General features: G+C 64.3%; 5 protein-coding genes across 13 annotated transcripts in view; 2 read left to right on the top strand and 3 right to left on the bottom strand.

The window, feature by feature from the left end:
- The first annotated feature begins 864 nt into the window (after window positions 1-864).
- PPP1R14B (protein phosphatase 1 regulatory inhibitor subunit 14B) lies at window positions 865-3082 on the top strand. The gene is made up of 4 exons (XM_056801534.1): window positions 865-1231; window positions 2422-2505; window positions 2603-2635; window positions 2721-3082. Exons 1-4 carry the CDS (start codon window positions 986-988, stop codon window positions 2787-2789), a joined length of 432 nt encoding a protein of 143 aa, XP_056657512.1. The 5' UTR covers window positions 865-985; the 3' UTR covers window positions 2790-3082.
- A 519-nt stretch (window positions 3083-3601) lies between these two features.
- On the bottom strand, window positions 3602-6097 carry FKBP2 (FKBP prolyl isomerase 2). 3 transcript variants are annotated; one of them, XM_056801533.1, is made up of 6 exons: window positions 5946-6096; window positions 4616-4781; window positions 4410-4522; window positions 4271-4317; window positions 3860-3895; window positions 3602-3777 (listed from the first exon to the last, which is right to left on the bottom strand). In XM_056801533.1, exons 2-6 carry the CDS (start codon window positions 4775-4777, stop codon window positions 3716-3718), a joined length of 420 nt encoding a protein of 139 aa, XP_056657511.1. In that variant the 5' UTR covers window positions 4778-4781; window positions 5946-6096; the 3' UTR covers window positions 3602-3715. The 3 variants fall into 3 exon arrangements, with proteins under 3 accessions (XP_056657511.1, XP_056657510.1, XP_056657509.1); XM_056801532.1 differs by lacking the exon at window positions 5946-6096 and adding an exon at window positions 4955-5102; XM_056801531.1 differs by having other exon boundaries at window positions 3602-4317; window positions 5946-6097.
- Window positions 6098-7980: 1883 nt separating this feature from the next.
- On the bottom strand, window positions 7981-14276 carry LOC100028411 (translation initiation factor IF-2). Of its 2 annotated transcripts, XM_001378410.5 has the most exons (11): window positions 13379-13472; window positions 12878-12971; window positions 12331-12491; window positions 12080-12244; window positions 11125-12001; window positions 10341-10383; window positions 10061-10257; window positions 9688-9761; window positions 9570-9602; window positions 9329-9463; window positions 7981-8340 (listed from the first exon to the last, which is right to left on the bottom strand). In XM_001378410.5, the coding sequence occupies exons 1-11, from the start codon at window positions 13468-13470 to the stop codon at window positions 8319-8321; spliced, it is 1893 nt and encodes a 630-aa protein (XP_001378447.4). In that variant the 5' UTR covers window positions 13471-13472; the 3' UTR covers window positions 7981-8318. The 2 variants fall into 2 exon arrangements, with proteins under 2 accessions (XP_001378447.4, XP_056657503.1); XM_056801525.1 differs by lacking the exons at window positions 7981-8340; window positions 9329-9463; window positions 9570-9602; window positions 9688-9761; window positions 10061-10257 and adding an exon at window positions 14111-14276 and having other exon boundaries at window positions 10365-10497; window positions 13379-13478.
- Window positions 12305-21574, top strand: part of TRPT1 (tRNA phosphotransferase 1) — a 10179-nt gene continuing 909 nt past the window's right edge. Inside the window, exons 1-5 of one of the 4 annotated variants that reach the window (XM_056801529.1) lie at window positions 12392-12422; window positions 14443-14552; window positions 20343-20437; window positions 20666-20747; window positions 21126-21295. In XM_056801529.1, the coding sequence (XP_056657507.1) occupies window positions 20363-20437; window positions 20666-20747; window positions 21126-21295 (327 nt within the window). In that variant the 5' untranslated portion in view covers window positions 12392-12422; window positions 14443-14552; window positions 20343-20362. Of the gene's footprint in view, window positions 12423-13476; window positions 13879-14442; window positions 14553-19876; window positions 20166-20342; window positions 20438-20665; window positions 20748-21125; window positions 21296-21574 lie in introns of those variants that run through there. The other 3 variants (XM_056801527.1, XM_016426853.2, XM_001378462.5) reach the window with 3 other exon arrangements.
- NUDT22 (nudix hydrolase 22) lies at window positions 15176-19878 on the bottom strand. 3 transcript variants are annotated; one of them, XM_001378452.4, is made up of 5 exons: window positions 19399-19878; window positions 16928-17026; window positions 16741-16838; window positions 16400-16493; window positions 15176-15346 (listed from the first exon to the last, which is right to left on the bottom strand). In XM_001378452.4, the coding sequence occupies exons 1-5, from the start codon at window positions 19876-19878 to the stop codon at window positions 15242-15244; spliced, it is 876 nt and encodes a 291-aa protein (XP_001378489.1). In that variant the 3' UTR covers window positions 15176-15241. The 3 variants fall into 3 exon arrangements, with proteins under 3 accessions (XP_001378489.1, XP_016282340.1, XP_056657508.1); XM_016426854.2 differs by having other exon boundaries at window positions 16342-16493; XM_056801530.1 differs by having other exon boundaries at window positions 15176-16493.

Genomic DNA, 21574 nt, shown 5'->3' on the forward strand with positions numbered 1-21574 from the left:
GGACTCGGACGCTTGGTATTATTTAACCTGGATCTGCCTCAGTTTTCTCATCTGATATATGGGGCAGCCAGGCGGTAAGGGTGGCCTGGACTTGGGTCCAAATCCGGCCTCGGACACTTCTCAGCTGGGTGAACCTGGAAGAGTCCCTTCGCCCTGTCTGCCTCAGTTTCCTCATCTATAAAATGGGCCGAAACCCCGCAAGTCCGCCCCCAGAGCGGGGGTGACAAGCACCACCTCCCAGGAGCCGCTTCTGGCGCCGATGTGCCCGGGAGCCCAGCTCCCTCCCCAGGGGCCTGGAGGTCAGTCACCCCCGAGTCGGTGCCCCAGCGCTCCCGACCCCGCCTCGGGTCCTCAAGGCCATCGTGGCGCTCTGCCAGGCGGGCCGGGGGGGGCGGGGGGGGCCTCAGAACTACATTGCCCAGGCTGGCCGCGCCCCGGACCACACGGCCATCTTGGGGGGCCTGGCTCCCCCCCCCCCCCGTGGCCGGAGTCGAAGTGGCCGCCCCCACCCCCGCTCCCCCCTGGCTCTGAGCAGTGGCCCGCCTCCCGGGCCGGAGACCTTGCTGCGGGGAACTCCCCCGAGCCTGAGGCCGGGCCGGGGTCTCCGGGATAGGGACCCTCGGGGGGCGGGCCCGGGTTCGAGCGCGGGGGCCGGGCCCAGCCGGGACTGGGGAGGGGGCGGCCCGCGGCGAGGCGGGCCCTTTAAGGGGGTGTGGTCGGGGGAGGGGGAGCCAGCGAGACACAGAGGCGGCGGCGGCGGCGGTAGCTCTGGAGGCTCCGGCGGCGGCTCCGGCTCGCGCAGCGGGACAAAGGGCGGCGGCGGGGCGGGCCGCGCCGGGCCGGGGCGGGCGCGGCGGAGCGCGGCGGGGGGCACAGCGTCCCGGGCGCCGTCCGGCCGGCCGTCGGTCGGTCCGCCCGCCCATCCGCGGGCGCCCCGCGCGTGCGTGCACGTGGCCCGGCGTCCTCGGCCTCGGCCCGGCCGCGGATGGCGGACAGCGGCCCGGCGGGCGGCGCGGCGGTGGCGGCCCCCGGGGGGGCCGGCCCGGGCCCCCGCGTCTACTTCCAGAGTCCCCCAGGCGCGGCGGGCGAGGGCCCGGCCGGGGCGGAGGACGAGGGCCCCGTGCGCCGTCAGGGCAAGGTCACGGTCAAGTATGACCGCAAGGAGCTGCGGAAACGGCTCAACCTGGAGGAGTGGATTCTGGAACAGCTCACCGGCCTCTACGACTGCCAGGTGAGCCGGCGCGTCGCGCCGGCCCCCCACGTCACGCCCCGTCCCGTCCCCCTCCCCGCCAAGATGGGACCCCCCCACCTTTGTCCCCCGTCTAGCGGAGCCGGGACCCGACCCTGCTCCGCCAGGACCCCCGCCGGGCCAAGCTCGGCCCCTTCCCCGCCGGGCCCCTCCCCCAGCTGGGCTAAGCCCGGATGCCCTTCCCCTCCCCCCGCCGGTCCCGTGTGTGCCCTGGGCAACTTCGGACACCCCCTCCCCTGACTGGCGCGCCGTGCATCCTTTGAAGACCCCTCCCCTCCCGTTCGCCGGGGCCGCCCACTGCTGCAACTCCCCCCCACAGCCCGGGGCCAGCCGCACCCCACTTGGCCGGGGGGCTCCTCGCACCCCACTTCGGGAGGGCCGGCTCGGCCCCTTTCCCTCGTGGTGCCCCGGGTTCCGATGGGTGGGGCTCAGCGCCCGGCTGGGCCTGCTCGCTGCCCCGGGTTGGGAAGGGGGATTCGGCCCTTATTTCCGGGCCCCCCCGCCCCCTCCCCCATGACTCTTCTGTGGCTCATGGGGATGACTCAGGGACCCAAGGGTGCGGTGGGGTGTTGGTAATGATGGGGCCCTTCCCAGCCAGGCCCAGGAATGCAGCTGGCTCTGGAAGGGCCGCCCGGCAACGCCTGCCTTGGGGGCTCCGGGCTCACTCCATTGTTCCTCTTTCCAGGGTCTCTGGCTGCTCCAGGGCTGACCTCTGACCCTCCCGCTCCTCACTTCCTCCTCCTCCTCCCTCCCCTCGGCAGCTGCCGCTTCCCAGGGAGGGGGCTGGGATGGAGCGGAGCCCCCTCCCCCTTGCTGGGCAGGAAGTTCATGGCAGGTGTTTGGGGGGAAGAAGGGGGGCGCAGGAGCCCGAGATGAGTGCAGGCAGCTGGCACCACCTGTGCCCGGGGGGAGAGCAGCCCTTGTTGTGCCTTCCCTCTCTTGTCTCTCGAGCACCCTCACTTTGGGGTGCCCCTGGCACTGCCCATCTGGTGCCCTTCCTCCCTTGGCACCGGCTCAGCCCCATTGTGCCCGCTGGCAGGGTGATGCCAGGATTCTCTTGGCGCTCTGGTGCCTTCAGGCCAGTGTACTTTGTCTCGCCCGCGTCTTGATGGGCGCAGAGACCCCCGCGGGAAGCAGTCCTGCTCACTCTCTCCCTCCCGGCCGGCCCCCAGGAAGAAGAAATCCCGGAGCTGGAGATCGACGTGGATGAGCTCTTGGACATGGAGAGCGACAGCACCCGGGCCGCCCGCGTCAAGGTGGGGGCTGGGGTGCCCAGGCTCCCTCCGGGTGGGCAGGGACCCCTTGCGCCCTGGGGCTGGGCCGCCTCTCACCGCTGTTCCTCTCTTCCCCCAGGAGCTGTTGGTTGACTGTTACAAACCCACCGAGGTAAGAGTGGGGCCGCCCCTGGAAGAGCGGGGCCTCGGGGGCTCTTGTCTCCCTGGAGGCCCCAACCCAGCCTCTCTCCCACCAGGCCTTCATCTCTGACCTGCTGGACAAGATCCGAGGGATGCAGAAGCTGAGCACCCCCCAGAAGAAGTGAGGCCCCCCCTTCACCCTTGGCTGGGCCGAGGTGGGGGCCACCCACCAGGACAATCGCCGCCCACCCTCCTCCCCCCAGACCACGTAGCAACAGCAATACTTGAGGGGGAGGCCCTGCTGCGGGGGCCAGGTGCCCCCACGGGGCCCCCAGTCCCTCCCTGGGGCTTTTCTCCCTGCTCCCCCCGAGTTTCCGTTTGGGGTTTTTTATTGTTACTAAGCTGACGGGACTTTTTGTGTTTTTATATCAACCGCCACGCAGGCCCTCGAATAAAGCCAGGACCTGCCTTTTGTGCACCCCGAGCCTGGTCTGTGCTTGGGGGAGGGAGAGGGCCGCAGCCCAGGAGGCCTCGGCAAGCCTTCCTCTGGGCCCGTTGCTGTGGTGACAACCCAGAGCTCCATCCCCAGGCTGGAGACGGACCTGTGGGGGGAGGGGGCGGCTGGCGGCGCTGATGTCAGCGGGAAGGCATGTGCCCCCTTTCCGGCCAGCCTTCCGGCCTGGGCTCAGCCCTGCCGCCCGTGCCAGCTCCTGCCACCCACTGTGGGCAGAAGGAACTGCCCGGGACCTTCCCTGCTCTCTCGGCTTGCCCCAGATCTGGCTTCTGCCCCAGGCAGGCAGCCGTGGCCCCCCCCCTGTCCCCCCCCCCAACTCTGCCAGTTTCCTTGAAGGCCCACCCAGTCCTGCCCAGCCCCCTGGGGGGGCCTGAAGGCTGGCCTTCTACCGCCACCTTGTGGGGCAATAATGGCATTGCGGCCTCTGGAGCTATGGGAAGGCCCAGTCGGTCCACCTGGGCCCAAAGGCAGGACGTGCACACCTTGTTCCCTGTGGCTTTTATTTCACTATTTAAAAAACAAAGACTGGTCCCCTGAGAGAAGGCTTTCTGGGCCTCCCTCCCTCCCCCCCTCCCGATCCCCCTCCCAACCCCTCTGCTAGAGTTCTGGTCTGCGTTCGATCTTCAGCAGCTCCACCTCAAACACCAGCGTGGCTCTACCTGGGGAGGGGAAAGAGAACAGCGTGGAGGAGAGCAGAGGCTGGCGGCCTCCCGGCCTCCCTCTCCCCCAGGCCTCCATTACCTGGAATCTTCGGGGGAGCTCCTCGATCTCCATATCCTGCAGGGAGAAGGGAGAGGCGCATGGAGGAGGGATAGGAGGAGGAGTGCGCTCAGCCCTGAGGCAGGAGACGGGACCCCGGAGGCCAGGAACCAGCCTGGAAGCTGGGGCCCTCATTTGGGGGAGGCATAAGTCCTCAGCCTGAGGCTTTGCGGGGCTCCTCCAAGCCAGGAGGACAGCAGATGGGGGCAGCCCAGAGACTCGGAGCTGCCGGTGCCCACCGGACAACCCTGGGAACGGAGGGGCAGAGGCCAGAGGCGGGCCTTTCCCATGGGCCTTGTGGGCAGGCAGGATGGCACCTCGGCTGGTGGCCGCTGGACAGGGCCTCGGGCCCAGCGCAGTCCTCCCACCCCAAGGCCTTGGCTGCTCTCTTACCCAGTTCGGACGGGATCACCAGCTTCCGCTTCTCCCCCTCACACATCCTGCAGGGAGGAAAGCCGGGCACTGAGCAGCCCCAGCAGTCGGTGGGGCTGGGCCCAGCCTCTGCCCTCCTACCCAGCCCGCGGGCACTTACCCGAGGAGCCCCTGGTCCCAGCCCTTGATGACCTGGCCCGTCCCCAAGGAGAACACAAAGGGCTGGTCATGCTGGAGGCTGCTGTCAAACTCGGTGCCATCTTCCAGCCTCCCCTGCAGAGACAGAGGGGAAGGGGAGGGCAGCAGGGGGCCGCCTAAGGTGACCTGGTCCCGGGGGCCCTCCCGCCCTCTGGGGGGGCCTCTTACCGAGTAATGGATGTGAAGCACGTCACCCTTGCGGGACTTGAGCGGGCAGTGCTCCACCCGTTTTTTGACTCCAATCTGGAGCTTTCGCTTCCCCTCCCCTGCCCTGGTGGGCAGGACACCCAGGCAGAGGGACAGGAAGACCAGAAGCCAGCTTAGCTGCATGACCCTGTGGGCACAGAGCCACCCCCAGAAGCAGGGGAGGGCAGAAGGGACAGTCACTGGGAGGAGAAAGAAGCCACCCCCAAAGCCCCTGGGGTTCCCAAACAAAGGGTAGAGACCAGCCAGATGCCCCCTCCCCCAGGAACCCCCACCCCCCACCAGGCTTCGGCAGCCACTTACCTGTCCATGGCAAAGGGGGCTTGACCTGGGAGCCCAGCAGCGGGGGGAGGGGCCGAGGGGAAGACACAGCAGCCGGGGGTCCTGCCCCGAAGCTGTCCACTGCAAGCCCGCCCTGCTATCCCACTCATTTCCTGCCCTGACCGCCTGCCCTTCAATCTCCGCCCGTGCCCTTGGCGGCCTCCCCCTTCCGCAGGGTCCAAACCCTCTCTGGCTGGCCCCCAGTAGGCCCGACAGGCACCCCCCACTCCCGCCACACCCAGGCCCCTCCAGCCCAGCAAACCCACACCTCTCCGACCGACGGGGGACGTCCCCTGGGGACCCACACGTCTCCCGAGGGCTCCGGAGAGCCCCTGTCCGTGGACGGAACCCCCCAGGCCTGCCCCGCCCCACCCCCCGAGGCGCCCCCCCAGCTCTGCGCCCGCGGGGGCCTGCGGGGCACCCACACGGGGCCCGGCTCTGGCGCCCGCTGCTCCCTTTCTACCCAAATCACTTCCCCCGGGGGTGTCCTGGGCCGAGCGCGGCCCCAGGCTCGCCCGCCCCGGAGACCTCCCCGGGCCCCCACCCCAGGGCTGTCCCGGCGGGGTACCTGAGGTCCAGTTTTCGGGGGCTCCGCCCCCGGGACTGATGCCCCGCCCTCCTCCTCGCTGGGGCCCGCCTCGCGGCCTATGGCCGCGTTTTTCCGAGGGACCGGGCCCACCCCAGGGGCCCCGCCCCCTCCAGTGGTCCCTCCCCCTGCGGGCCCCGGCCTTGCCCCCGGAGGCCCAAGGTCTGTCAGCCCAGGTCCCTGACTTGGGGTCCCGCCCCCTCCTTGCTCAGCCCCCGCCCCTTGGCTCGGGGCCCCGCCCTCTATCGAGTAAGACTCCGCCCCCTGCGGCATCACCCCGCCCGCACTGTTCCCGGACCCCTTTTCCTGCTGCCCTGACCCTCGGCGACCCACCCCGGGCCCCAGCACCGTCCCCGTCCCCGCCCCGGGCTGCGGCCCCCTGCTCACCTCCTCACCGCGCCCCCGGAGTCCTGACCAGAGCCGCCGCCGCTACCCCTAGTGCGCACGCGCCGCTACCACGCCTCGACCGGGGCCACGCCGCCCACCCTCATTGGTCAGCTCAGAGCATGGTCCCGCCTCCTCAACCGCCTCTGTCACGTGAGGTCGCAGGGGTCGGCCTGGCCGAGAGACCTCCGGACACGTGCCGGAGGTGACATCACTTCCCCTTCTCTTCCCAACGCCCGCACCCGAGAACCGGCTTCTGAACGGGCCACTCCTACTTCCGGCCGGACGAGACGCGAGTCGTGCCGGCTCCCGCGGCCTTTGGGACCGCGGCGCCATTTTGCTCCTTCCCCACCCTTCTCCCCAGATCCAGGTCTCGGTTTTCCCGGCTAACCCCACAGGACCTCTGCCTATACTTGTGCAGGCAGGGAGCCCCAGGTTTGGAGCCAGGACGCCACCCCTCCCCACCCCGTGACCCACGTGCACTCCCTGGGCCTCCGTTTCTCTGGGAGATGAGCACGTGGCCTGGGCACCCTGTGTGGCCCTGCCCAACCTCTCTAGCAGGTATACCCTCAGGCATCCGCCGAGGGCCCATCCCGGGGCCATGGGTCGGGACCCCTTTCCTCAGTAAGAATTCTGGCCCCAACCCGTAGGACAAAGTGCACCAGGCCCAGGCTGACAATTCTCCATGAGGCAGGGGGTCCCTCCCCCTCCTTTCCTCCACCCCAAAGGCCTTCCGCTGCGGCTGAAGGGGACCTCGAGGCTGGGGAAAGTCAATACCTCCAACACACAGTCCTCCCCCTGCAAGAAGACAAATCTCCCATTCGGAATCCCAAGGAAGGAGCCAGGGAACAGGTGATCTTGGCTGCCCCCCCAATGCATGCCCTTTGCCAAGCCTGGCTTTTGTGCCCCAGGCAGGAATAAAGGGCCCATCAAACTGGATCCCTTCTAGTAGCTGTTAAGATGGATCTAACAACCTATTACTTCAACCTGCCCAAAGTCACTCCAAGCCACAGAATTCTCCTTTGACAGATATGAGAGCTTCCCCCTCACCTTCTACTACCAGAAGTCACTTCCCCTCTACTCCTTATGGGATTCCCTGGAAGGGATCTTCCTCAAATAAAGAATCCAGTCTGAGCCCTTCCTGTTGCAGATAAGACACTTCTCTCCCACAGAGGAAGGCAGTGACTTGCCCAAGGTCATACAGGGGAGTCAGGACTCCTTGCCTCAGGCCTGTTCCAGCCTGCTTCCTGGACAGGTTCCCTCCTAGCTCCAAGTTCTGTGATTCTATCAATTGCCTGCTTAGAGTCAGGTTCTTTAGCTCTGGTAAGGGGCCCTGGAAGGAGCTCACAGGGCCTCCTTCCCAGAGAGGGGATGTTCCGCTCCTAGGTGGGGACGGAGGGAGGCTTGTAGGATGGAAGTGCAATGAGGTACTGGTGAGGAAGCGGCTGAACCTGGGCTGTTATGGGAAGCCTGTCTACAGCACAGGAAACAGGACTGTGTGACCAGGCACGGCCCAGAAGCTGTCGGGGCAGAGAGAAGGGATGAAGGAAAAGATGAAAGGGAACGAGAAGTCCAATCACGAGGGCCAAAGCCCTCCACCATGGGGAGCCCACCAGCCTCTCTAGGTGTCTGTCTTGGCCCCATGGCTACTGTCAGAATGTGAGGTCCTGTCTCTTGCACGCCTGGAATGCCACCATCTTCGGCCAGGCCCGTCAAAGCCAGCCGAGTTCCTGTGAATGGGGCCTTCCCAGCGCCTTCCTCTGGAAAGCGAACGGGCCTCTAGCCTGGGCAGGACTGGGGTTGGCAAAGGAAGGGGTCAGGGTGGCTCTCAGGGTGTGGAAGAGTTCACGCACGAATAGCCCGTCACTTCATGTTCCAGCTTGACGCTTTGCTAGGAAGAACAGATTTCGAGGCGAAGGGAACGTCAGCGACCAAAGGAACCCTGGAGAGGGCCAAGTGCCCCCATGCAGCTGCCTCCCTTCTGGCCAACTGATTCCATGGGCTGAAACCTCTCTACATAGATAAGTCTAAAAGAGACTCCTTTTCATCTCTTTTATGAGGTTTTTGGGGGGAGGGATCACAGTCCATGGACCCAAGCCAAAACATTCTGGGTGGCTCTGGGGTCTCCCCACCTTCTCTTACCCCACTGTCAGCTGGCAGTGGGGAGTTCAGTGGCAAGGTGCTTAAATACAGGGGGTGTGCTTCCCTTTTACCCCAAACGAGTGACCTCCCCTGCCCTTCCCTTCCCCTTCAAGCGTGGCAGCTGAGGGTCGTGGATCACTCCGAGGTCTGGGGTTCCTCTGTAGCAGCAACTTTGCAGCTCGAGCTGTAGGTGCTGGGACCCAACAGGGCTCCCCCATCCTCTCTTGGGTCAGGTCACCTTCGAAGCTTCTTGCACCTGGGAAAGGGCAAGGCGGTCAAGTCAAGCACAGGCCTCTTGGGAGCCACCCTGGACGAGGGCCAGCTCGCCAGCCACAGAGAGGGTGTTGTCTTTGAACATGTGCCGTCTTCCCACACATGGGATGGGAATCAGCCTCGAGATCCCGAGAGCAAATACGGTGCTGGGGGGGCAGCTGGCAGGCTCAGCAGTGGATAGAGTGGCTCGGAGATAGAAAGTCTTGGGTTCAAATCTAGCCTTGGACACGCCCCAGCGGTGTGACCCTGGGCAAGTCACAAGGTTGAAAGATGGAAGGGGAGGGTTTAAAAAGAGGGCGGGAATATGGCGTGGGGGGGGATGCCCCTCATTCAATGTAGATGGGCTACCTTGCCACACTAGAGAGGCCAAAAGAAAAGATGTCAGAGTCCGGAGAGCCCTTAGAACGCGGAAGGTCAGGGCTGAGAGGGACCTTGGAGAGCGTGTCCGATGCTCATTTCAGCCCCGAAAAGCACGTGATGGCACAGCCTTGTGCTCAGGAGCGTGCCGTTTTGGTAAACGCCGGCTGGTGGCAGCCCTAACAAGGGGGCTCCATCTGGCCACTGGTGGTTTCTCGGCTCCCAGGATGGGGCCCCTCTATTTCTCCCCCACCCTGACAGGACACCCGTGGACTGGCCTGGAAGTCCCCTGAGGCTCCTTCGAGCCCTGTCCTTGGGAAGGGAAGGTTTGGTCCTTCTTGAGCAATCCACCTGCACTTGTTCTGCTCCTGGCCATACCTTCTTTCCCCTTTTTTCTTTGCAAACCCTTGCCTTCCAGCTGGAATGGCAGAAGAGTGGTAAAGGATGGGCCATGGAGGCGAAGTGACATGTCCGAGGTCACAAGGGAAATGTCGGAGGCCAGATTCGAACCCAGGACCTCCCCTCTCGATCCACTGATCTGTGTGGCGGCCCCCCTCCCCCCAATCCTCAAACTTGCCCTGTTCTCTTCCTTGGCCTCGTCTGATTCTACCCACCTGCAGGTGTCCGGGTTGAATTCCAGGCCCCGACCTTGGCAACGCAGTAAGCTTCGGCGTCGGCAGCGACAGGCGCAGGTCCGAGGGTCAGGGCGCTGCCTTCTCTGGACACACCTGGGACACTTGGGCGTGGGGCTGGCAGGGCAAGAGGAGGGCTGGGAGGGCTGGGGCAGGCCCGGGGCCGGACCCACACGCGGTAGGATAGGATGTCTGTAGCCCCCCTCCCCCCACAGGCGCTTACCTGGCTGGCTGCAGCGAAGGGGCCTTTTTTGGTCTGAAAGGCAACAAGAGGCGGAGGATGTGGGGCCGTCCCCCTCCCCCTCCCCCTCCCCTCCCCCTCCCTTGCCTGCCTCCTCTACCTGCATTCACAGTGGCTGTGCTCCACAAGGGACATCTCCCCCAGGTGACTGCTCAGGTGTCTGATCATCAGAATCTGTCCCCGAGCGGGGTGGGAGAGAGAGAGAGAACTGTGGGCTGGGGCTCGGGGACCCCAGAAGAGGAAAGCTATGGGAAGACTTGGCCCGCCCACTTTACAGATGAGGAAACTGAGGACAAGTGACATGTCCAAGGTCACCCAAGTCGTGTGTGGTACAGGCAGGACTCGAACCCGGATCGTCTGGTTCCAAATCCAGGGACCCCTCCACTGGGCTAGTGAGGAGAGCCAGCCGGTGCGCTTCCTTGGGTGGGCTGGCCGGCAGGGAGGGCCCCCAGCTCCCTCCCCGGCCCCCGTACCTGCATCCGGATGTGGCGCTGGCCCGTAGGCACACACTCCAGGGCCTCATCGGGGCAGCAGCCTCCGCAGCGCTGCAGGCTCACGCAGCTGGGCACCAGCCGCTGGGCCACCTCCCCGGGGAACTCGCCGCTCAAGGGCACCAGCACCTCCCGGGGCTGGCAGGAGGCTCGGCTGAACACGTCGAGCCAGGGAACGGCTGGGGAAAGGACAAGGACTCCCTCTGGCCAAGCGCTCTCCCCACAGGCCCGCTCCAGCCCTCCCCGCCAGACCCCCTCTTACCTTTGTCTCGCTGGGGGGAGCCCTCCGCCGGAGAGCTGGCAGTCTGGGGGGAACAAGACGTTTGGCTCATTGGGGCTCCTCCCCTTCTGCCCCTTTTCTGGACATGGGGGGGCGCGCTGCCTCTCCCCAGCCCCTCGGAGGGGATCTCCGGGTATCACTGCTCCAAACAAAGCAGGATGCTCCATTTGGGGTCCGAGGAGCCGGGTTCGAGTTCCTGTGTCACTGCTGCCACCTACGGGAGCTCATCCATCCCGGGCTCCTGGGTGAGGAGCTGCAAACCCACCGCAAGGGCCTCCCAAAGGCTCTGGGGCGGGGAGCCCCTGCCAGCCCAAGGTCACATTCGGGGTGCCCCTCGGGGGCTGCCTCCTGCCCCCAGCCCAAGGCTCTGCCCTCCCTCCGCGCCAGCTGCCTCTGGGTCAAGCCCAGGGGTGCCCTCCCCCTCCTCCCGGGCAGCCACCCATGCGGCGCCCCGCACCCATGGGCCCCGTGCCCTCTGGCCACGGCTGTCTCACTAGCCAGGGTCAGGGAGGGGCATGGCTGGCAGGAGGCCGGATCCTACCAGAAAGGAGAACGTGGTCCCGCCCCCTGGGGCTGGCCCGAGCAGCGGGGAAGGGGGAGGGGACCCGAGGGACCCCCGCCCAGGCGGGCTAGCCAAGCCACCAGGGCGCCTGCCCCCCGCCGCTGCCTCGCCCGCACCGGCGCTGGATGCCCGGGGCGGTGGCGCCCGGCCCCACTTCCTTCCGCCAACCTTGGGAGAGGGCAGCGGCGGCGCGGGCGCACCTACCTGCGCGGGGGCTCCAGGGGGCAGCGGCGGCAGCAGCAGCAGCAGGGCGGCTAGCAGGAGAGGGCTCATGGTGCCCGCGGGACTCCCGCATCGTCCTAGCCCGGAGGCGGGGGCAGGCGCGCGGGGAGCCCCATGGCGGGGCCGCGGGATGCAGGCGGCGGCGCGGGGCCCGACGAGGAGGAGGAGGAGGAGGAGGAGGAGGCGGCGGCGGGGACACGGGCTGCCCGGGCTGCGGGGGGCCGAGCCCGGGTGGCTCATGTGACCCAGCCACGCGCTCCCCCCCTCCCCCCCGGGCCGAGGGGGAGGGGCGGGCCGGGGCGGGCAGCCGGCGGGCTGCTGCCCCCTGGGGCTGGCGCCCACGTGGGAGGAGGGAGGGGGCCGGAGGGCACCGGGCACGGAGGGGCAGCGGCCCGCGAGAAGGCACGAGGGAGGAGCCAGACACCCAGTGACAAGGATTTTATTGCACACGGCCGGGGGAGCCCTCGGCAGCCGCCGGTCACTTCCCGGGAGACGGCGGGGGGCTCGGGGGCTTCTGCAGTCTCTCCTGCTGGAGCCTGGCGCTGTTGGCCCTGCGCGGGGGAGGGGGGAGAACGGCTGCGGTGACCCGGGAGCAGGGGGAGGGCCCGGCCTTGGCCGCGGGAACACCCCGTTCTCCCTGGGAATCTTCGCTCCGCTCCCCGCGCTGCCCAGTGGCCTGCTTTCCCGGCACCTGACCTCCCTCCTCCCCCAAGCCCGCCCCCGATCCGGCCGCCTCCTCCGGGGCCCTCCCACCGGGGGGAGGGGCAGAGACCTGGCCCTGGTCCTGCTCTCGTTGTACAGGGCCAGGATGACGCGGTCCTTCTCGTCCATGAAGCGCCGGTGGATCTGCTCCAGCTTTCTGCGGGGGGGGGGGGGGGGCAGTCAGGGGGGCTCCCGGCGCCCGCGCCCGCCGCCCCGCCGCCCGGCCGCCGCTCACCTGAAGGCCAGGTAGTGCAGCACCATCCCCCCCAGCATCAGCAGGAGGCAGTAGCCCAGCACGCGGTGGTTTTGCTTCTGCTGCCTCTGGCGGGCGCTGCGGGAGTCGTCGGGGTGGACCTTGTGGAACTGGGCCCAGTAGCGGGAGTCGGCCGAGGACCAGGAGCTGCAGGGGAACAGGAATGCCGGGGCTGCCCCACCAGAGCCGGAGCCGGGGCAGGCCGAGGTGGAGGAAGGGGGTCTGGCCTTCACCTGGAGGCCGAGGCGGAGGCCGCGGGGGGCGGCTGGCGGGGGCGCAGCTGGCTGTCGTAGGCCCGCCGGCTGCAGGCCTTGCTCAGCACCCGGTAGGCTTCGTTCAGCTCCACGAATCGGTGGTGGAGGGCTGGGTTCTTGGGGTCGCGGTCGGGGTGCAGCTGGGGGGCGGGACGAGGGTGACTTCCCAGGAGCTCTGCCAGGCCCCATCCTTTCCCTGCCGGGAGGCGGCCCTCCCCGCAGCGAACTATCCGGGTCGTGCCCAGCACCAGGTACAGCCGGCCACGCTGACCGGTCACGGGGCCAGAAAGGCTGCGGCTCGCGGGGCCCGGCTCTTACCACATGGCCATCCTGGCATTTCTCAGCCAAAAAGGCAGGGCAGGGAGGGTACGCCGGGCCACTCTGCTGGGACCCCAACGCCCACGGACGCCCGCCGGGCCTCCCGCACACTCCTGCTGCCCCAGGGCCCTGGGAGCCTGGGTCAGGGGTCAGTGACTTATCCAGGGTCTCGGGGCAGCTCCCTCCCCCCAGCCCAGCACATACATACCTCTTTGGACTTGGCAAAGAAAGCCCGTTTGACTTCTTGCATGCTGGCATCTGGCCGGATCCCCAGAAGCTCATAATAGTTACTCTGCCCTGCCCTGCCCGGAGGAGGGGGACTGCATGCCTCTGGCGTCCCCCAAGGAATGGCGTGCAGCGGGTCCCTCCAGGGGCCCGGAGAACACCCTTGTTCCGGGGACACTGGGAGTCCAGGGGGCCTTTGACATCAGTGCCCAGGCCCTGGTTTTAGACAGGGAAACTGAGGCCCAGAAAGGGGACATAAGCAGCACATGTTAGTGGGCTTTTGACTCCACGGAGCCGGGAGGCACCACAAGAACCAAGCTGCGGGCGTGGGGGGCCCTTAGAATAACGGACGAGCCTGAAGTGGGGGCTGTAGCCACTGAAGGGGGTGACTGGGAGACCAGGGGCCAGGAGGGCAGAGCCGGAGGTCACAAGGACAGGCCGAGCTCTCTCTCGCTCCCCACCTCCCTCCCCTGCCCAGACTCACCTCAGACAGAAAGTGGAGCTGAGGAGCCTGGCACAAGGAGGGCATCGGGGGCACAGCTGGCAGAGCTGAGATACCAGGTGCAGAAGGGGCATTTCTGGGCCTGGGGGAAGACGACCAGTGGGGGGAGGGCACAGAAAGTCACAACTCTGGTCCCCATTTTACAGTTAAGGAAACGGAGGCAGGCCCAGGTGAGGTGGAGCCACAAGGCTAGGAAGGGGCTGAGGCTAGATTCTAGCCGAGGTCTCCCTGGCTCTGGGCACGATTCCGTTCACTATCTGGGAGGGGCCGCCTTGGATATGGGGCGTTTCTGACGCTGGAGGACACTGGGGGACAGGGGGGACCTCTGATACTAGGAGACACAGGGATCGTGACATTCGGGGGCACTGAGGAATAGTGGGGGCCTCTGACATCGGAGGGAACGTTGGGGTGCTGGAGGCGGACGTTGGGGGTCCCTCGCAGGGGGAAGAAGAGGCTGCCGGGATGAGGAGTTCCTTTCCTGGGTGAGGGGCAGGTTCTCGCCCCACAGTGGAGGTGGGGAAACCGAGGCAGCGGAAGTCCCTCCCCGACCTTGACCACCCCAGGCAGAGGCCTCTAGTCCCTCCAGGCTCCCGAGCTGACGTCCCCCCAGCCCCGCACCTCGACTTCAGGGGAGGGGCCTGGGGCGGTAAGCCCCGCCCACCCCCGCACCGCCTCCTACCTCCCCCCAACCCCAACATTGGCCCGGACACTCACGGGAACTCCGGGGCCTGAAGCCCGTGCCGCCATTGCCTTCTCTCGCCCAAGACACGCCTCCACCCTCCCCTGGAGTTTGCAATTGGTCTGCGTTGCCCTTAGCCCCGCCTACCCAGCCCAGAAAACGGTTGACTTGGCTCCCCCATCCGTCCTCGGCTGCTCCCATTGGCCCTGGCGTCCTCAGTCACGCCCATCAAGTTGAGTTGGTGAAAGGGGCGGGAACCGACGTGGACGAGGCCCCGCCCCCAAAGCCCAGCCGTGTCCCCTCTGGCCACGCTGAGGTCTTAAGAGGTTTCTCAGAGCTGGGCTCACACCGACCCCTGGTTTTACAGAGGATCAAGGAGGTCAAGCGGCTTCTCCACTGTCGGTGTCAGGATCAACATTCGAACTCGGGGCCTCTGGCTTCAGTTCTGGCAGCTAAATCCATCCGGTGCTCGGACAGGTGGGGAAATCGGTGCGGGTCACAGAGTCTGTTCCCATAAGCAAACCCGGTCCCGGTTGTGCCTCAGTTTCCCTAGCTTGTAAATGAAGGAGACGGAGGGGATCGGGGACTCCTAGCCTGGGGTCTCCAGGATTCTTCTAAAGAGTGATGCTTCCATGGAGGTTAGGGCTGCACTGGTTCCAACCCTCCTGTGAGCATGATGGAAGGGCGGCCCAACAGGCTTCCTTCCCCAGGTGGTCCAAGGGGCCCCGAACCACAGCTAAGGCTAAGGGTCCCTGCTCTGGGGGCGGCGGGTGTCTGGCTTGAGAGCCGAGCCTGGAGACAGGAGGGCCCGAGTTCCAGTCTAGTCTCAGACACTTCCTAGCTGGGTGACCCTGGGCAAGTCACTTATCCCCCACTGCCTGGCCCTCACTGCTCTTCTGCCTTGGGAGGGGTGCTTAGACACAAGGTAAAGACTTTAAAAAAGAATCTCTGGGCTGGATGGCTTCCAGGGCCCTTCCAACTCCTCAGTTCCTGGATTCTCCTGACAGGGAAGGCTGAGGACACCCAGTAAGTTCATGGGGAGAAGGAGGCGGCACAGCCCCTTCTGGGATACCCCTCAAACAAGGCACAGACGCTGCGGCTCCAAGAATAAATGCTTTATTGTCTGTACAATCCGGGGAGGAGGGATGGCCACACGGGGCCTTTCCTCAGGACGTCCTGGCCTGGACCAGGTTGTGGAGGAGGATGGCACCCTTGGCCGAGGGGCAGAGCTCAGCCCAGGCTTCGGCTTCCTCCTGCAGGCGGCGCACTCTCTGCGCAGAAAGACGACTTAGATGAGGGTTCCAGGGCCCAGCTGGCCTCCCTCCCTCCCGGGCCGTTCCTGGGCATCCTTGTCTCTCCCTTGCCAGCTCGCCCCTGGAAGGGCCTCAGAGAACTGCCCCAGAATCCCCCTCCTCCGGGTATGGCAGGCAGCCATCCAGCCTTTGCCCCAAGGCTTCCAGGGAGGGCCTCCCGGGCATCTCTGCCCCCATCACCCCCAAGCTCAGGCCTTTGGGGCCAGGCAGAGCCGGCTTACACGTGCCCCTCCCACCGGTCAGCCCTGCAAAGGCAAATCCTCCCCTTTCCCCCCAGCCTTCTCTTCTCTGGGACAGATTCCCATCTCCATGCACTTGAGGGCCTGCCCCATGTGTCCTTCGGAGAGGCTCCCACCCTAACGCGCCGTGCCCCAAAGGGAACCACAGGAACCCTCTTCCTCATGGATATTCTCAGCTCCCAGGAATGCAGTGGAGGCCAGACGGAGCTCTCGCGGCAGCCGCAGACTCTCGCGGAGCTGGCCATCCACTCCCCAATTCCTGTCTCCAAGGCCTTTTCCATGCCTGCACTCCATACGAGGATTATACGGTTCAAGGCGGCCCATTTACCCTCTTTAAAATCTCATCTGGGGTCAGGAAGGTGGCTCAGTGGGCGGAGAGCCAGGCCTGGAGGCACGAGGTCCTGGGTTCCAATCTGGCCTGACACTTCCCAGCTGGGTGGCCCTGGACAGGTCACTTAACTTCATTTATCTAGCCCGTCCTGCCCTTCTGCCTTGGAACCCGTACACAGTACTGATTCTAAGGAGAAGGTGAGTTTAAAAAATCAAATGGAATCTGGGAACAGCTTCAAACTCAGTGCAGGCCTTGGAGACAGAGGACAGGACGGGGATGGCCACGGAGGGCGGCCACTTCCTGCCTATGGGATTGGGGGCAAACCCTCTCCCTTCCAAGATGCCACCTGCAGCCCTGGCTGGATGTCACCCCTCCTGCCCCACCTTGTTCTGCCTCCCAGCACCAGCCAGGGACCCAGGCGTCCTGCCTCTCAGCTCTCACCCGCGATTCCATGAAGATGATGTCAGTGGACTCATGAGCTTCCAGCCCTCCGGTCCTGTAGAGGGTCCTCACCTGCTCAGAGCTCAGGCTACAGCTACAGGAACGGGGAGACAAGCTCTGGAGGCAAAGCAGAAGCGCCCAAGCCCAATCCTGGCCCACGTCTCAGTACCCCAAGCCTGGAGCAAGTGTTTGAAAGCCCCTGAAGCCTTCGAGCTTCCATGGCAGAAGAAAGCCCACATTTCCTGGTATTCCGATTGTCTGTTTCTAAAAACAAGCCCCATGGGCTAGTTCGGGCCCTCCCTGCCCCCTCCCCCTGAAAGAAGAGGGGGACACCCGGCTACCTGACAGAGAACTCGGCACTGGCCCTGCCCGCGCTGGTCTCGTTTCGGGCGATGCCCAGAAGGAGGGGACGGCTCAAAGCAGACAAGGGCAGATTCACCTGGGAGGGATGGAGGCTGAGGTCAGGGGACGGGACGTTCCTCCAGTTCCCGCCCTCCGGCCCCCCCAGCGCCAGGCTCAGGCCCTCACCTCATCCCGGATCTCCTGCAGGATGGAGGAAAACAACTCCCGGACAACCAGGTCCTCGGGCAGGTCCTCGTGCCGCGGGCTCTCCCCGGGAAACAGAGCCTGCAAGGAGGCATCCTTAGCTCAGCCTTTCTCCCCAGGGCGGCCAAGACTCTCAGACAGAAGGAGCCCCACTCAAGGGTGTCCTTCCCAGCCCTACTGAAGCACCTCAGAGTAGGAGAGGAAGTGAGGGCCAAGCTCTCGGGGCCTGGAGGCCTGGGGCTCAAAGCCTGGCTTTTCACTTCAAAAGGTTTTCATGAAAGCTTTTGTTTTTCATCCCTTTCTCTCTCTCCCTTTCTCTCCTTCCTTCTCTCTCTCTATCTCTCTCTCTCTGTCTCCTTCTCTCTCTCTCTCTCTCTGTCTCTCTCTCTGTCTCTCTCTCTCTCTCCCCCTCTCTGTCCCTCTTCCTCCCTCTCTCCCCTTCTCTCTCCCTCCCTCTCCCTTTCTCTCTCTCTCTCTCCTTCCTTCTCTCTCTCTGTCTCTCTCCTTCCTTCTCTCTCTCCTTTTTTTTTTTAAGCCCTCACCTTCCATCTTGGAATCAATATGGTGTATTGGTTCCAAGGCAGAAGAGTGGTAAGGGCTAGGCAATGGGGGTTAAGTGACTTGCCCAGGGTCACATAGCCGGGAAGTGTCTGAGGTCAGATTGGAACCCAGGACCTCCCATCTCCAGGCCTTGCTCTCTATCTGCTGAGCCACCTACTTGCCCTATCCTCTTCCTTTTCCAATAGATCTCTTCTCTTTTCAGCCATTGAGCCCCTGTGACAAAGAGTAAAAGGGACGGAGATTGGACCTAGGATTTCCTGGTCCTGAGGAAAGAGCTTTCTCACTCAATGTAAATTCTCATCACTCTGCAACTAAGTCTTGAAAAATGCCTGGAGCTCTGAGCCATCATGACCATGGCCAGTAAAGGTCAGAGGCAGGATTTGAACCCAGGGCTTCCCCATTCCAACATCTCTTTAGCTATTGCCTCAAATTTTTTTTTTAACTCTTACCTTCCCTCTTGGAGTCAATACTGTGTATTGGCTCCAAGGCAGAAGAGTGGTAAGGGCTAGGCCATGGGGGTCAAGTGACTTGCCCAGGGTCACCCAGCTGGGAAGTGTCTGAGGCCACATTTGAACCCAAGACCTCCCATCTCTAGGCCTGGCTCTCATCCACTGATCCATCCAGCTGCCCCATTGCCTCATATTTTTTTTTAAATCATGAGTTCAGCAAAATGAACCAACAAATGAACAGCTTGGACAGTAGATGCCACATTCCACCCCCATGGTCCACCACCTCTGCAAAGAAGAGCCAGTCATGACCCGGCAGAAAGCAGATGGTTCCTCCTGGCCTGCCTCCCATCTCCTCCAGCAGATCACCCCCTCTCTCACTTGTCTTGTGAGAAAGCTGAAGGAACTGAGAGGATTAGACCCTGTGGGAATTACACCACACAGATTCCATCTTGTGACTCAGTTCTGGAACTAGCTCGTTCCCGTTCTAGTCTGTTACGGGCCCAGTCCAATTTCTGTCTCGTGAGAAGTTTATTGAATTATGGGACCTGGGAGAAAACGTTATGGCGTGGCTTAAGGCCAGCTGCACGTGGCTGCTCGCAGACCCCTCGCCAAGACCCTCGTTATGTTGAACAGAAACACGGCCGGAGCCAAAGACTGATGGAAGGAGTTTTCTGCCTGTCTCTCTCTCCCCCCTCACTTGGAAAGTCCCTAATTTTTCCAGATTCCCCCGTGTCGTATTGGTTCCTTTTAGTAAGTTGGTCTTATTTGAGGGTTTTTTAAGTACAGAAGTCTGCCTCCCCTTGTATTCAGGGTCCAGCCCTACACTGAGGGAGCGGAGCGGCCTGGTCCCGATTTGTTAGGCAATAGGTATGCATTGCTTAAGAAAATGATAGGCTCAGAAGATCAAACCTTTTTTTCCTCAGTCATTCCAGCTTTGACTCACTGTGGGCTTCACTCCCCCTGCCCAGAGCTGCTTCCTTGCTGCCTGCAAACACTTCTGGTGCCCGTCCTTCCAAAATCCTCACCTGTTCCCAGCATCCCTGCAAGTAAGCTGTAGGTCAAAATCTGGCCTCCTCTTCTCTTCTCCAGCTTGGAACCTCGTCCCGTCCCTTCCTTGCCTTGTTGAGCCCTTGCCTCTCTTCCTGCCTCTAATCCCAGATCTCCCAGTTCCTGTCCCTTAGGCAACTGATGCAACATCTGTTTGTGTTGTAGGTGATGATGTTGGGGAGGAAGACATAAGGCCTACCACAGTGCTCTCCCTCCTTAGGTAGGTCCTCAGGCCCAGGGGGCACTTAGAGGGCTAGAGTGGGGCAGAAATGAGCCCCCAAGAGTAGTTTCCCCCAGCATTCTCCTTGTTTGGGGGGCTTTTAGTTCCTGGCTTTCTTGGCCTCTAGAAGTTATGGGGCTTTCTTTACCTGACTTTGTGGGGTACAGGGTGCTCACCTGAGGCTCAGGGTGCCCCCCTGGCACATCGATCAGCCCAGGGGCCTCAGCCACCTTCAGAGACCGGCGTAGGAAGACAAAACAGCCATCCGATGTGCCCAGCATGGCACCCACGCCCAGTGGGTCTGCCAAGTAGGCCTGGGCATCCCCCCAGTCAGCCTTCCCCTGGCACCTCAACCTGCCGGCTGAGCCAGCCCAGTTGGTGCCTAGGAAGTCTCGGTAAGAGGTGAGCCCCATAAGCAACTTCAGGCAGGGCCCCCCTGGGTCAGGGGACCCCAGGGATGCTGAATGCAGTCGAAACTTGGGAGCATCAAAGAGCCAGGGCTGGGCCTGCCTGCGGGCATTCCAGGTGGCAGTGATGGGGTCGTCCCCTCCAGGCAGTGGACGCCGGTCATAAGCTGGGCTCAACTCTGCCCGCACCTGCTCCTCAGAAAGTCCTCCCAGCGGGCACTGGAGAAGCAGGGAGACCTCGGGATCCATGGCACAGAGCGGGGGGAGAAAGATGGGGCAGAGTGAGCACTGCCCTGCAGGGCATCTCCTGCCAACTGCTGGCCAGCCTCTTGTGGGGCCGCCAGCCCCAGGCCGCTGCTGCTGCTGCTGCTGCTCACTGCTGGCAGCTCCAGCTAAGGCTGCTGCTTCCGGCCCTCACCCAGCTGGGGCTGGCTCCTCCCCTCCCCCTGAAAGCGGAAGTGGAGTCCTGCCGCCTCTCATTGGCTCCCAGGACGCCCAGATCCGGTGGGCAGGGCGCTGTGGCCCAGGTCCGACAGGTAGGAGGCCCCTCCCGCCGCCCCCAGCTCTACCCCAGGCCTTGGAGGAGGAGCCTTTGTCCAAAGGCCTCAGATGGGGGGGCAGGATCTGACTGAGGCCAGGCTGCGCCCCGGATGAGCTGCGTCCATTCTCTTCAATGATGCCTAAATAGTGTCTCTCCAATCCTGTGGTCCCAGGTTCTCGGGGAGCGCCGGGCATGAACCCCCCTGCGGGCCAGACCCCCCAGCCAGCAGGGCCCCGGGGGAGAAGGACCCGGGGACCCCCAGGACAGGTGAGAGCCCAGGGTCCCCCGTGAGCCCTCTGCCCAAGATTCAAAGCCAGGGCGCAGCACGGGGGAGCCAGGGAGGTGCCCCCCTCCTGGGGCCGGGAGGGAGCTTCCGCAGGGGCCAGCACCCTCCTGGGGCCAGGAGGGAGGGAGCTTCCACAGGGGCCAGCACCCTCCTGGGGCCGGGAGGGAGCTTCCGCAGGGGCCAGCACCCCAGGCTTTGGGCTGTTTCAGGAGCGGGACGTGCGGCTGTCCAAGGCTCTGTCCTATGCCCTGCGCCACGGGGCCGTGAAGATGGGGCTGCCCATGGGCTCAGGTAAGATGGTGAGGAGGCCGCCGGGGCAGTGGGGGTCCTGGGGAACGCTGGCCACCCTGAGAGCAATGAGGAAAGCTGCCAGTGGGCGCCAAGGAAGAATCCCCTTCAGTGAAAGCTTCCACGGGGCAGGGTGGCATCGAGGCATCTGCACGCTTGGTACCGGGGGCACCGTCTAGACAAGGAGCCAAGAAGATCTGGGTTCCAATTCTGCCTTGTGTGACCCTGGGCCTCAGTTCCCTCCTCTGTCAAGTGGGGATGATGTTAATAGTCCCCGTGTCCCAGAGAGGAGGGACCATGTGAAATGCCAGAGAAGGGAAGGGCAGTGCCCACGGGGGCGTGTGCCCAGCTCTGGGCTAGACGTTTCTGGTGCCCTCGCAGATGGCTTCGTGCCCCTGGATGCCCTCCTCCAGCTGCCCCAGTTCCGAGGCTTCTCCGAGGAGGACGTGTGCCGTGTGGTGGAAACCAATGAGAAGCAGCGCTTTGCCCTGCGCCCCGGGGCCCCCGGGGCCTGTGCCTGCATTCGGGCCAACCAGGGCCACTCGCTGCAGGTGGGTGTCCTCCGGGGCATGTGGGGAGCCCTGGAGGAAACCGGCATCCCTTTGTCAGAGGGTCCAAGCAGGGGCCAGACCTGGAATCGGGGGGACCAGGACAATCCTCGCTAGTCGGGGGACTCGGGGAAACTCTGTGCCTCAGTTTCCCTCCATGGAAAAAGGGGAGGTTGGCCTTGAAGACCTCTAAGGTCCTTCCTAGGTCTAAATCTATGGTTTGGGGTCAAGTCCCAACTCCTGGCAGAGGTTGGGCAAGCCTCTGCCCTCAGTTTCCTTATC

Source organism: Monodelphis domestica, chromosome 6 (genome assembly GCF_027887165.1).
Source record: "Monodelphis domestica isolate mMonDom1 chromosome 6, mMonDom1.pri, whole genome shotgun sequence".
NCBI classification, from domain to species: Eukaryota; Metazoa; Chordata; class Mammalia; order Didelphimorphia; family Didelphidae; genus Monodelphis; species Monodelphis domestica.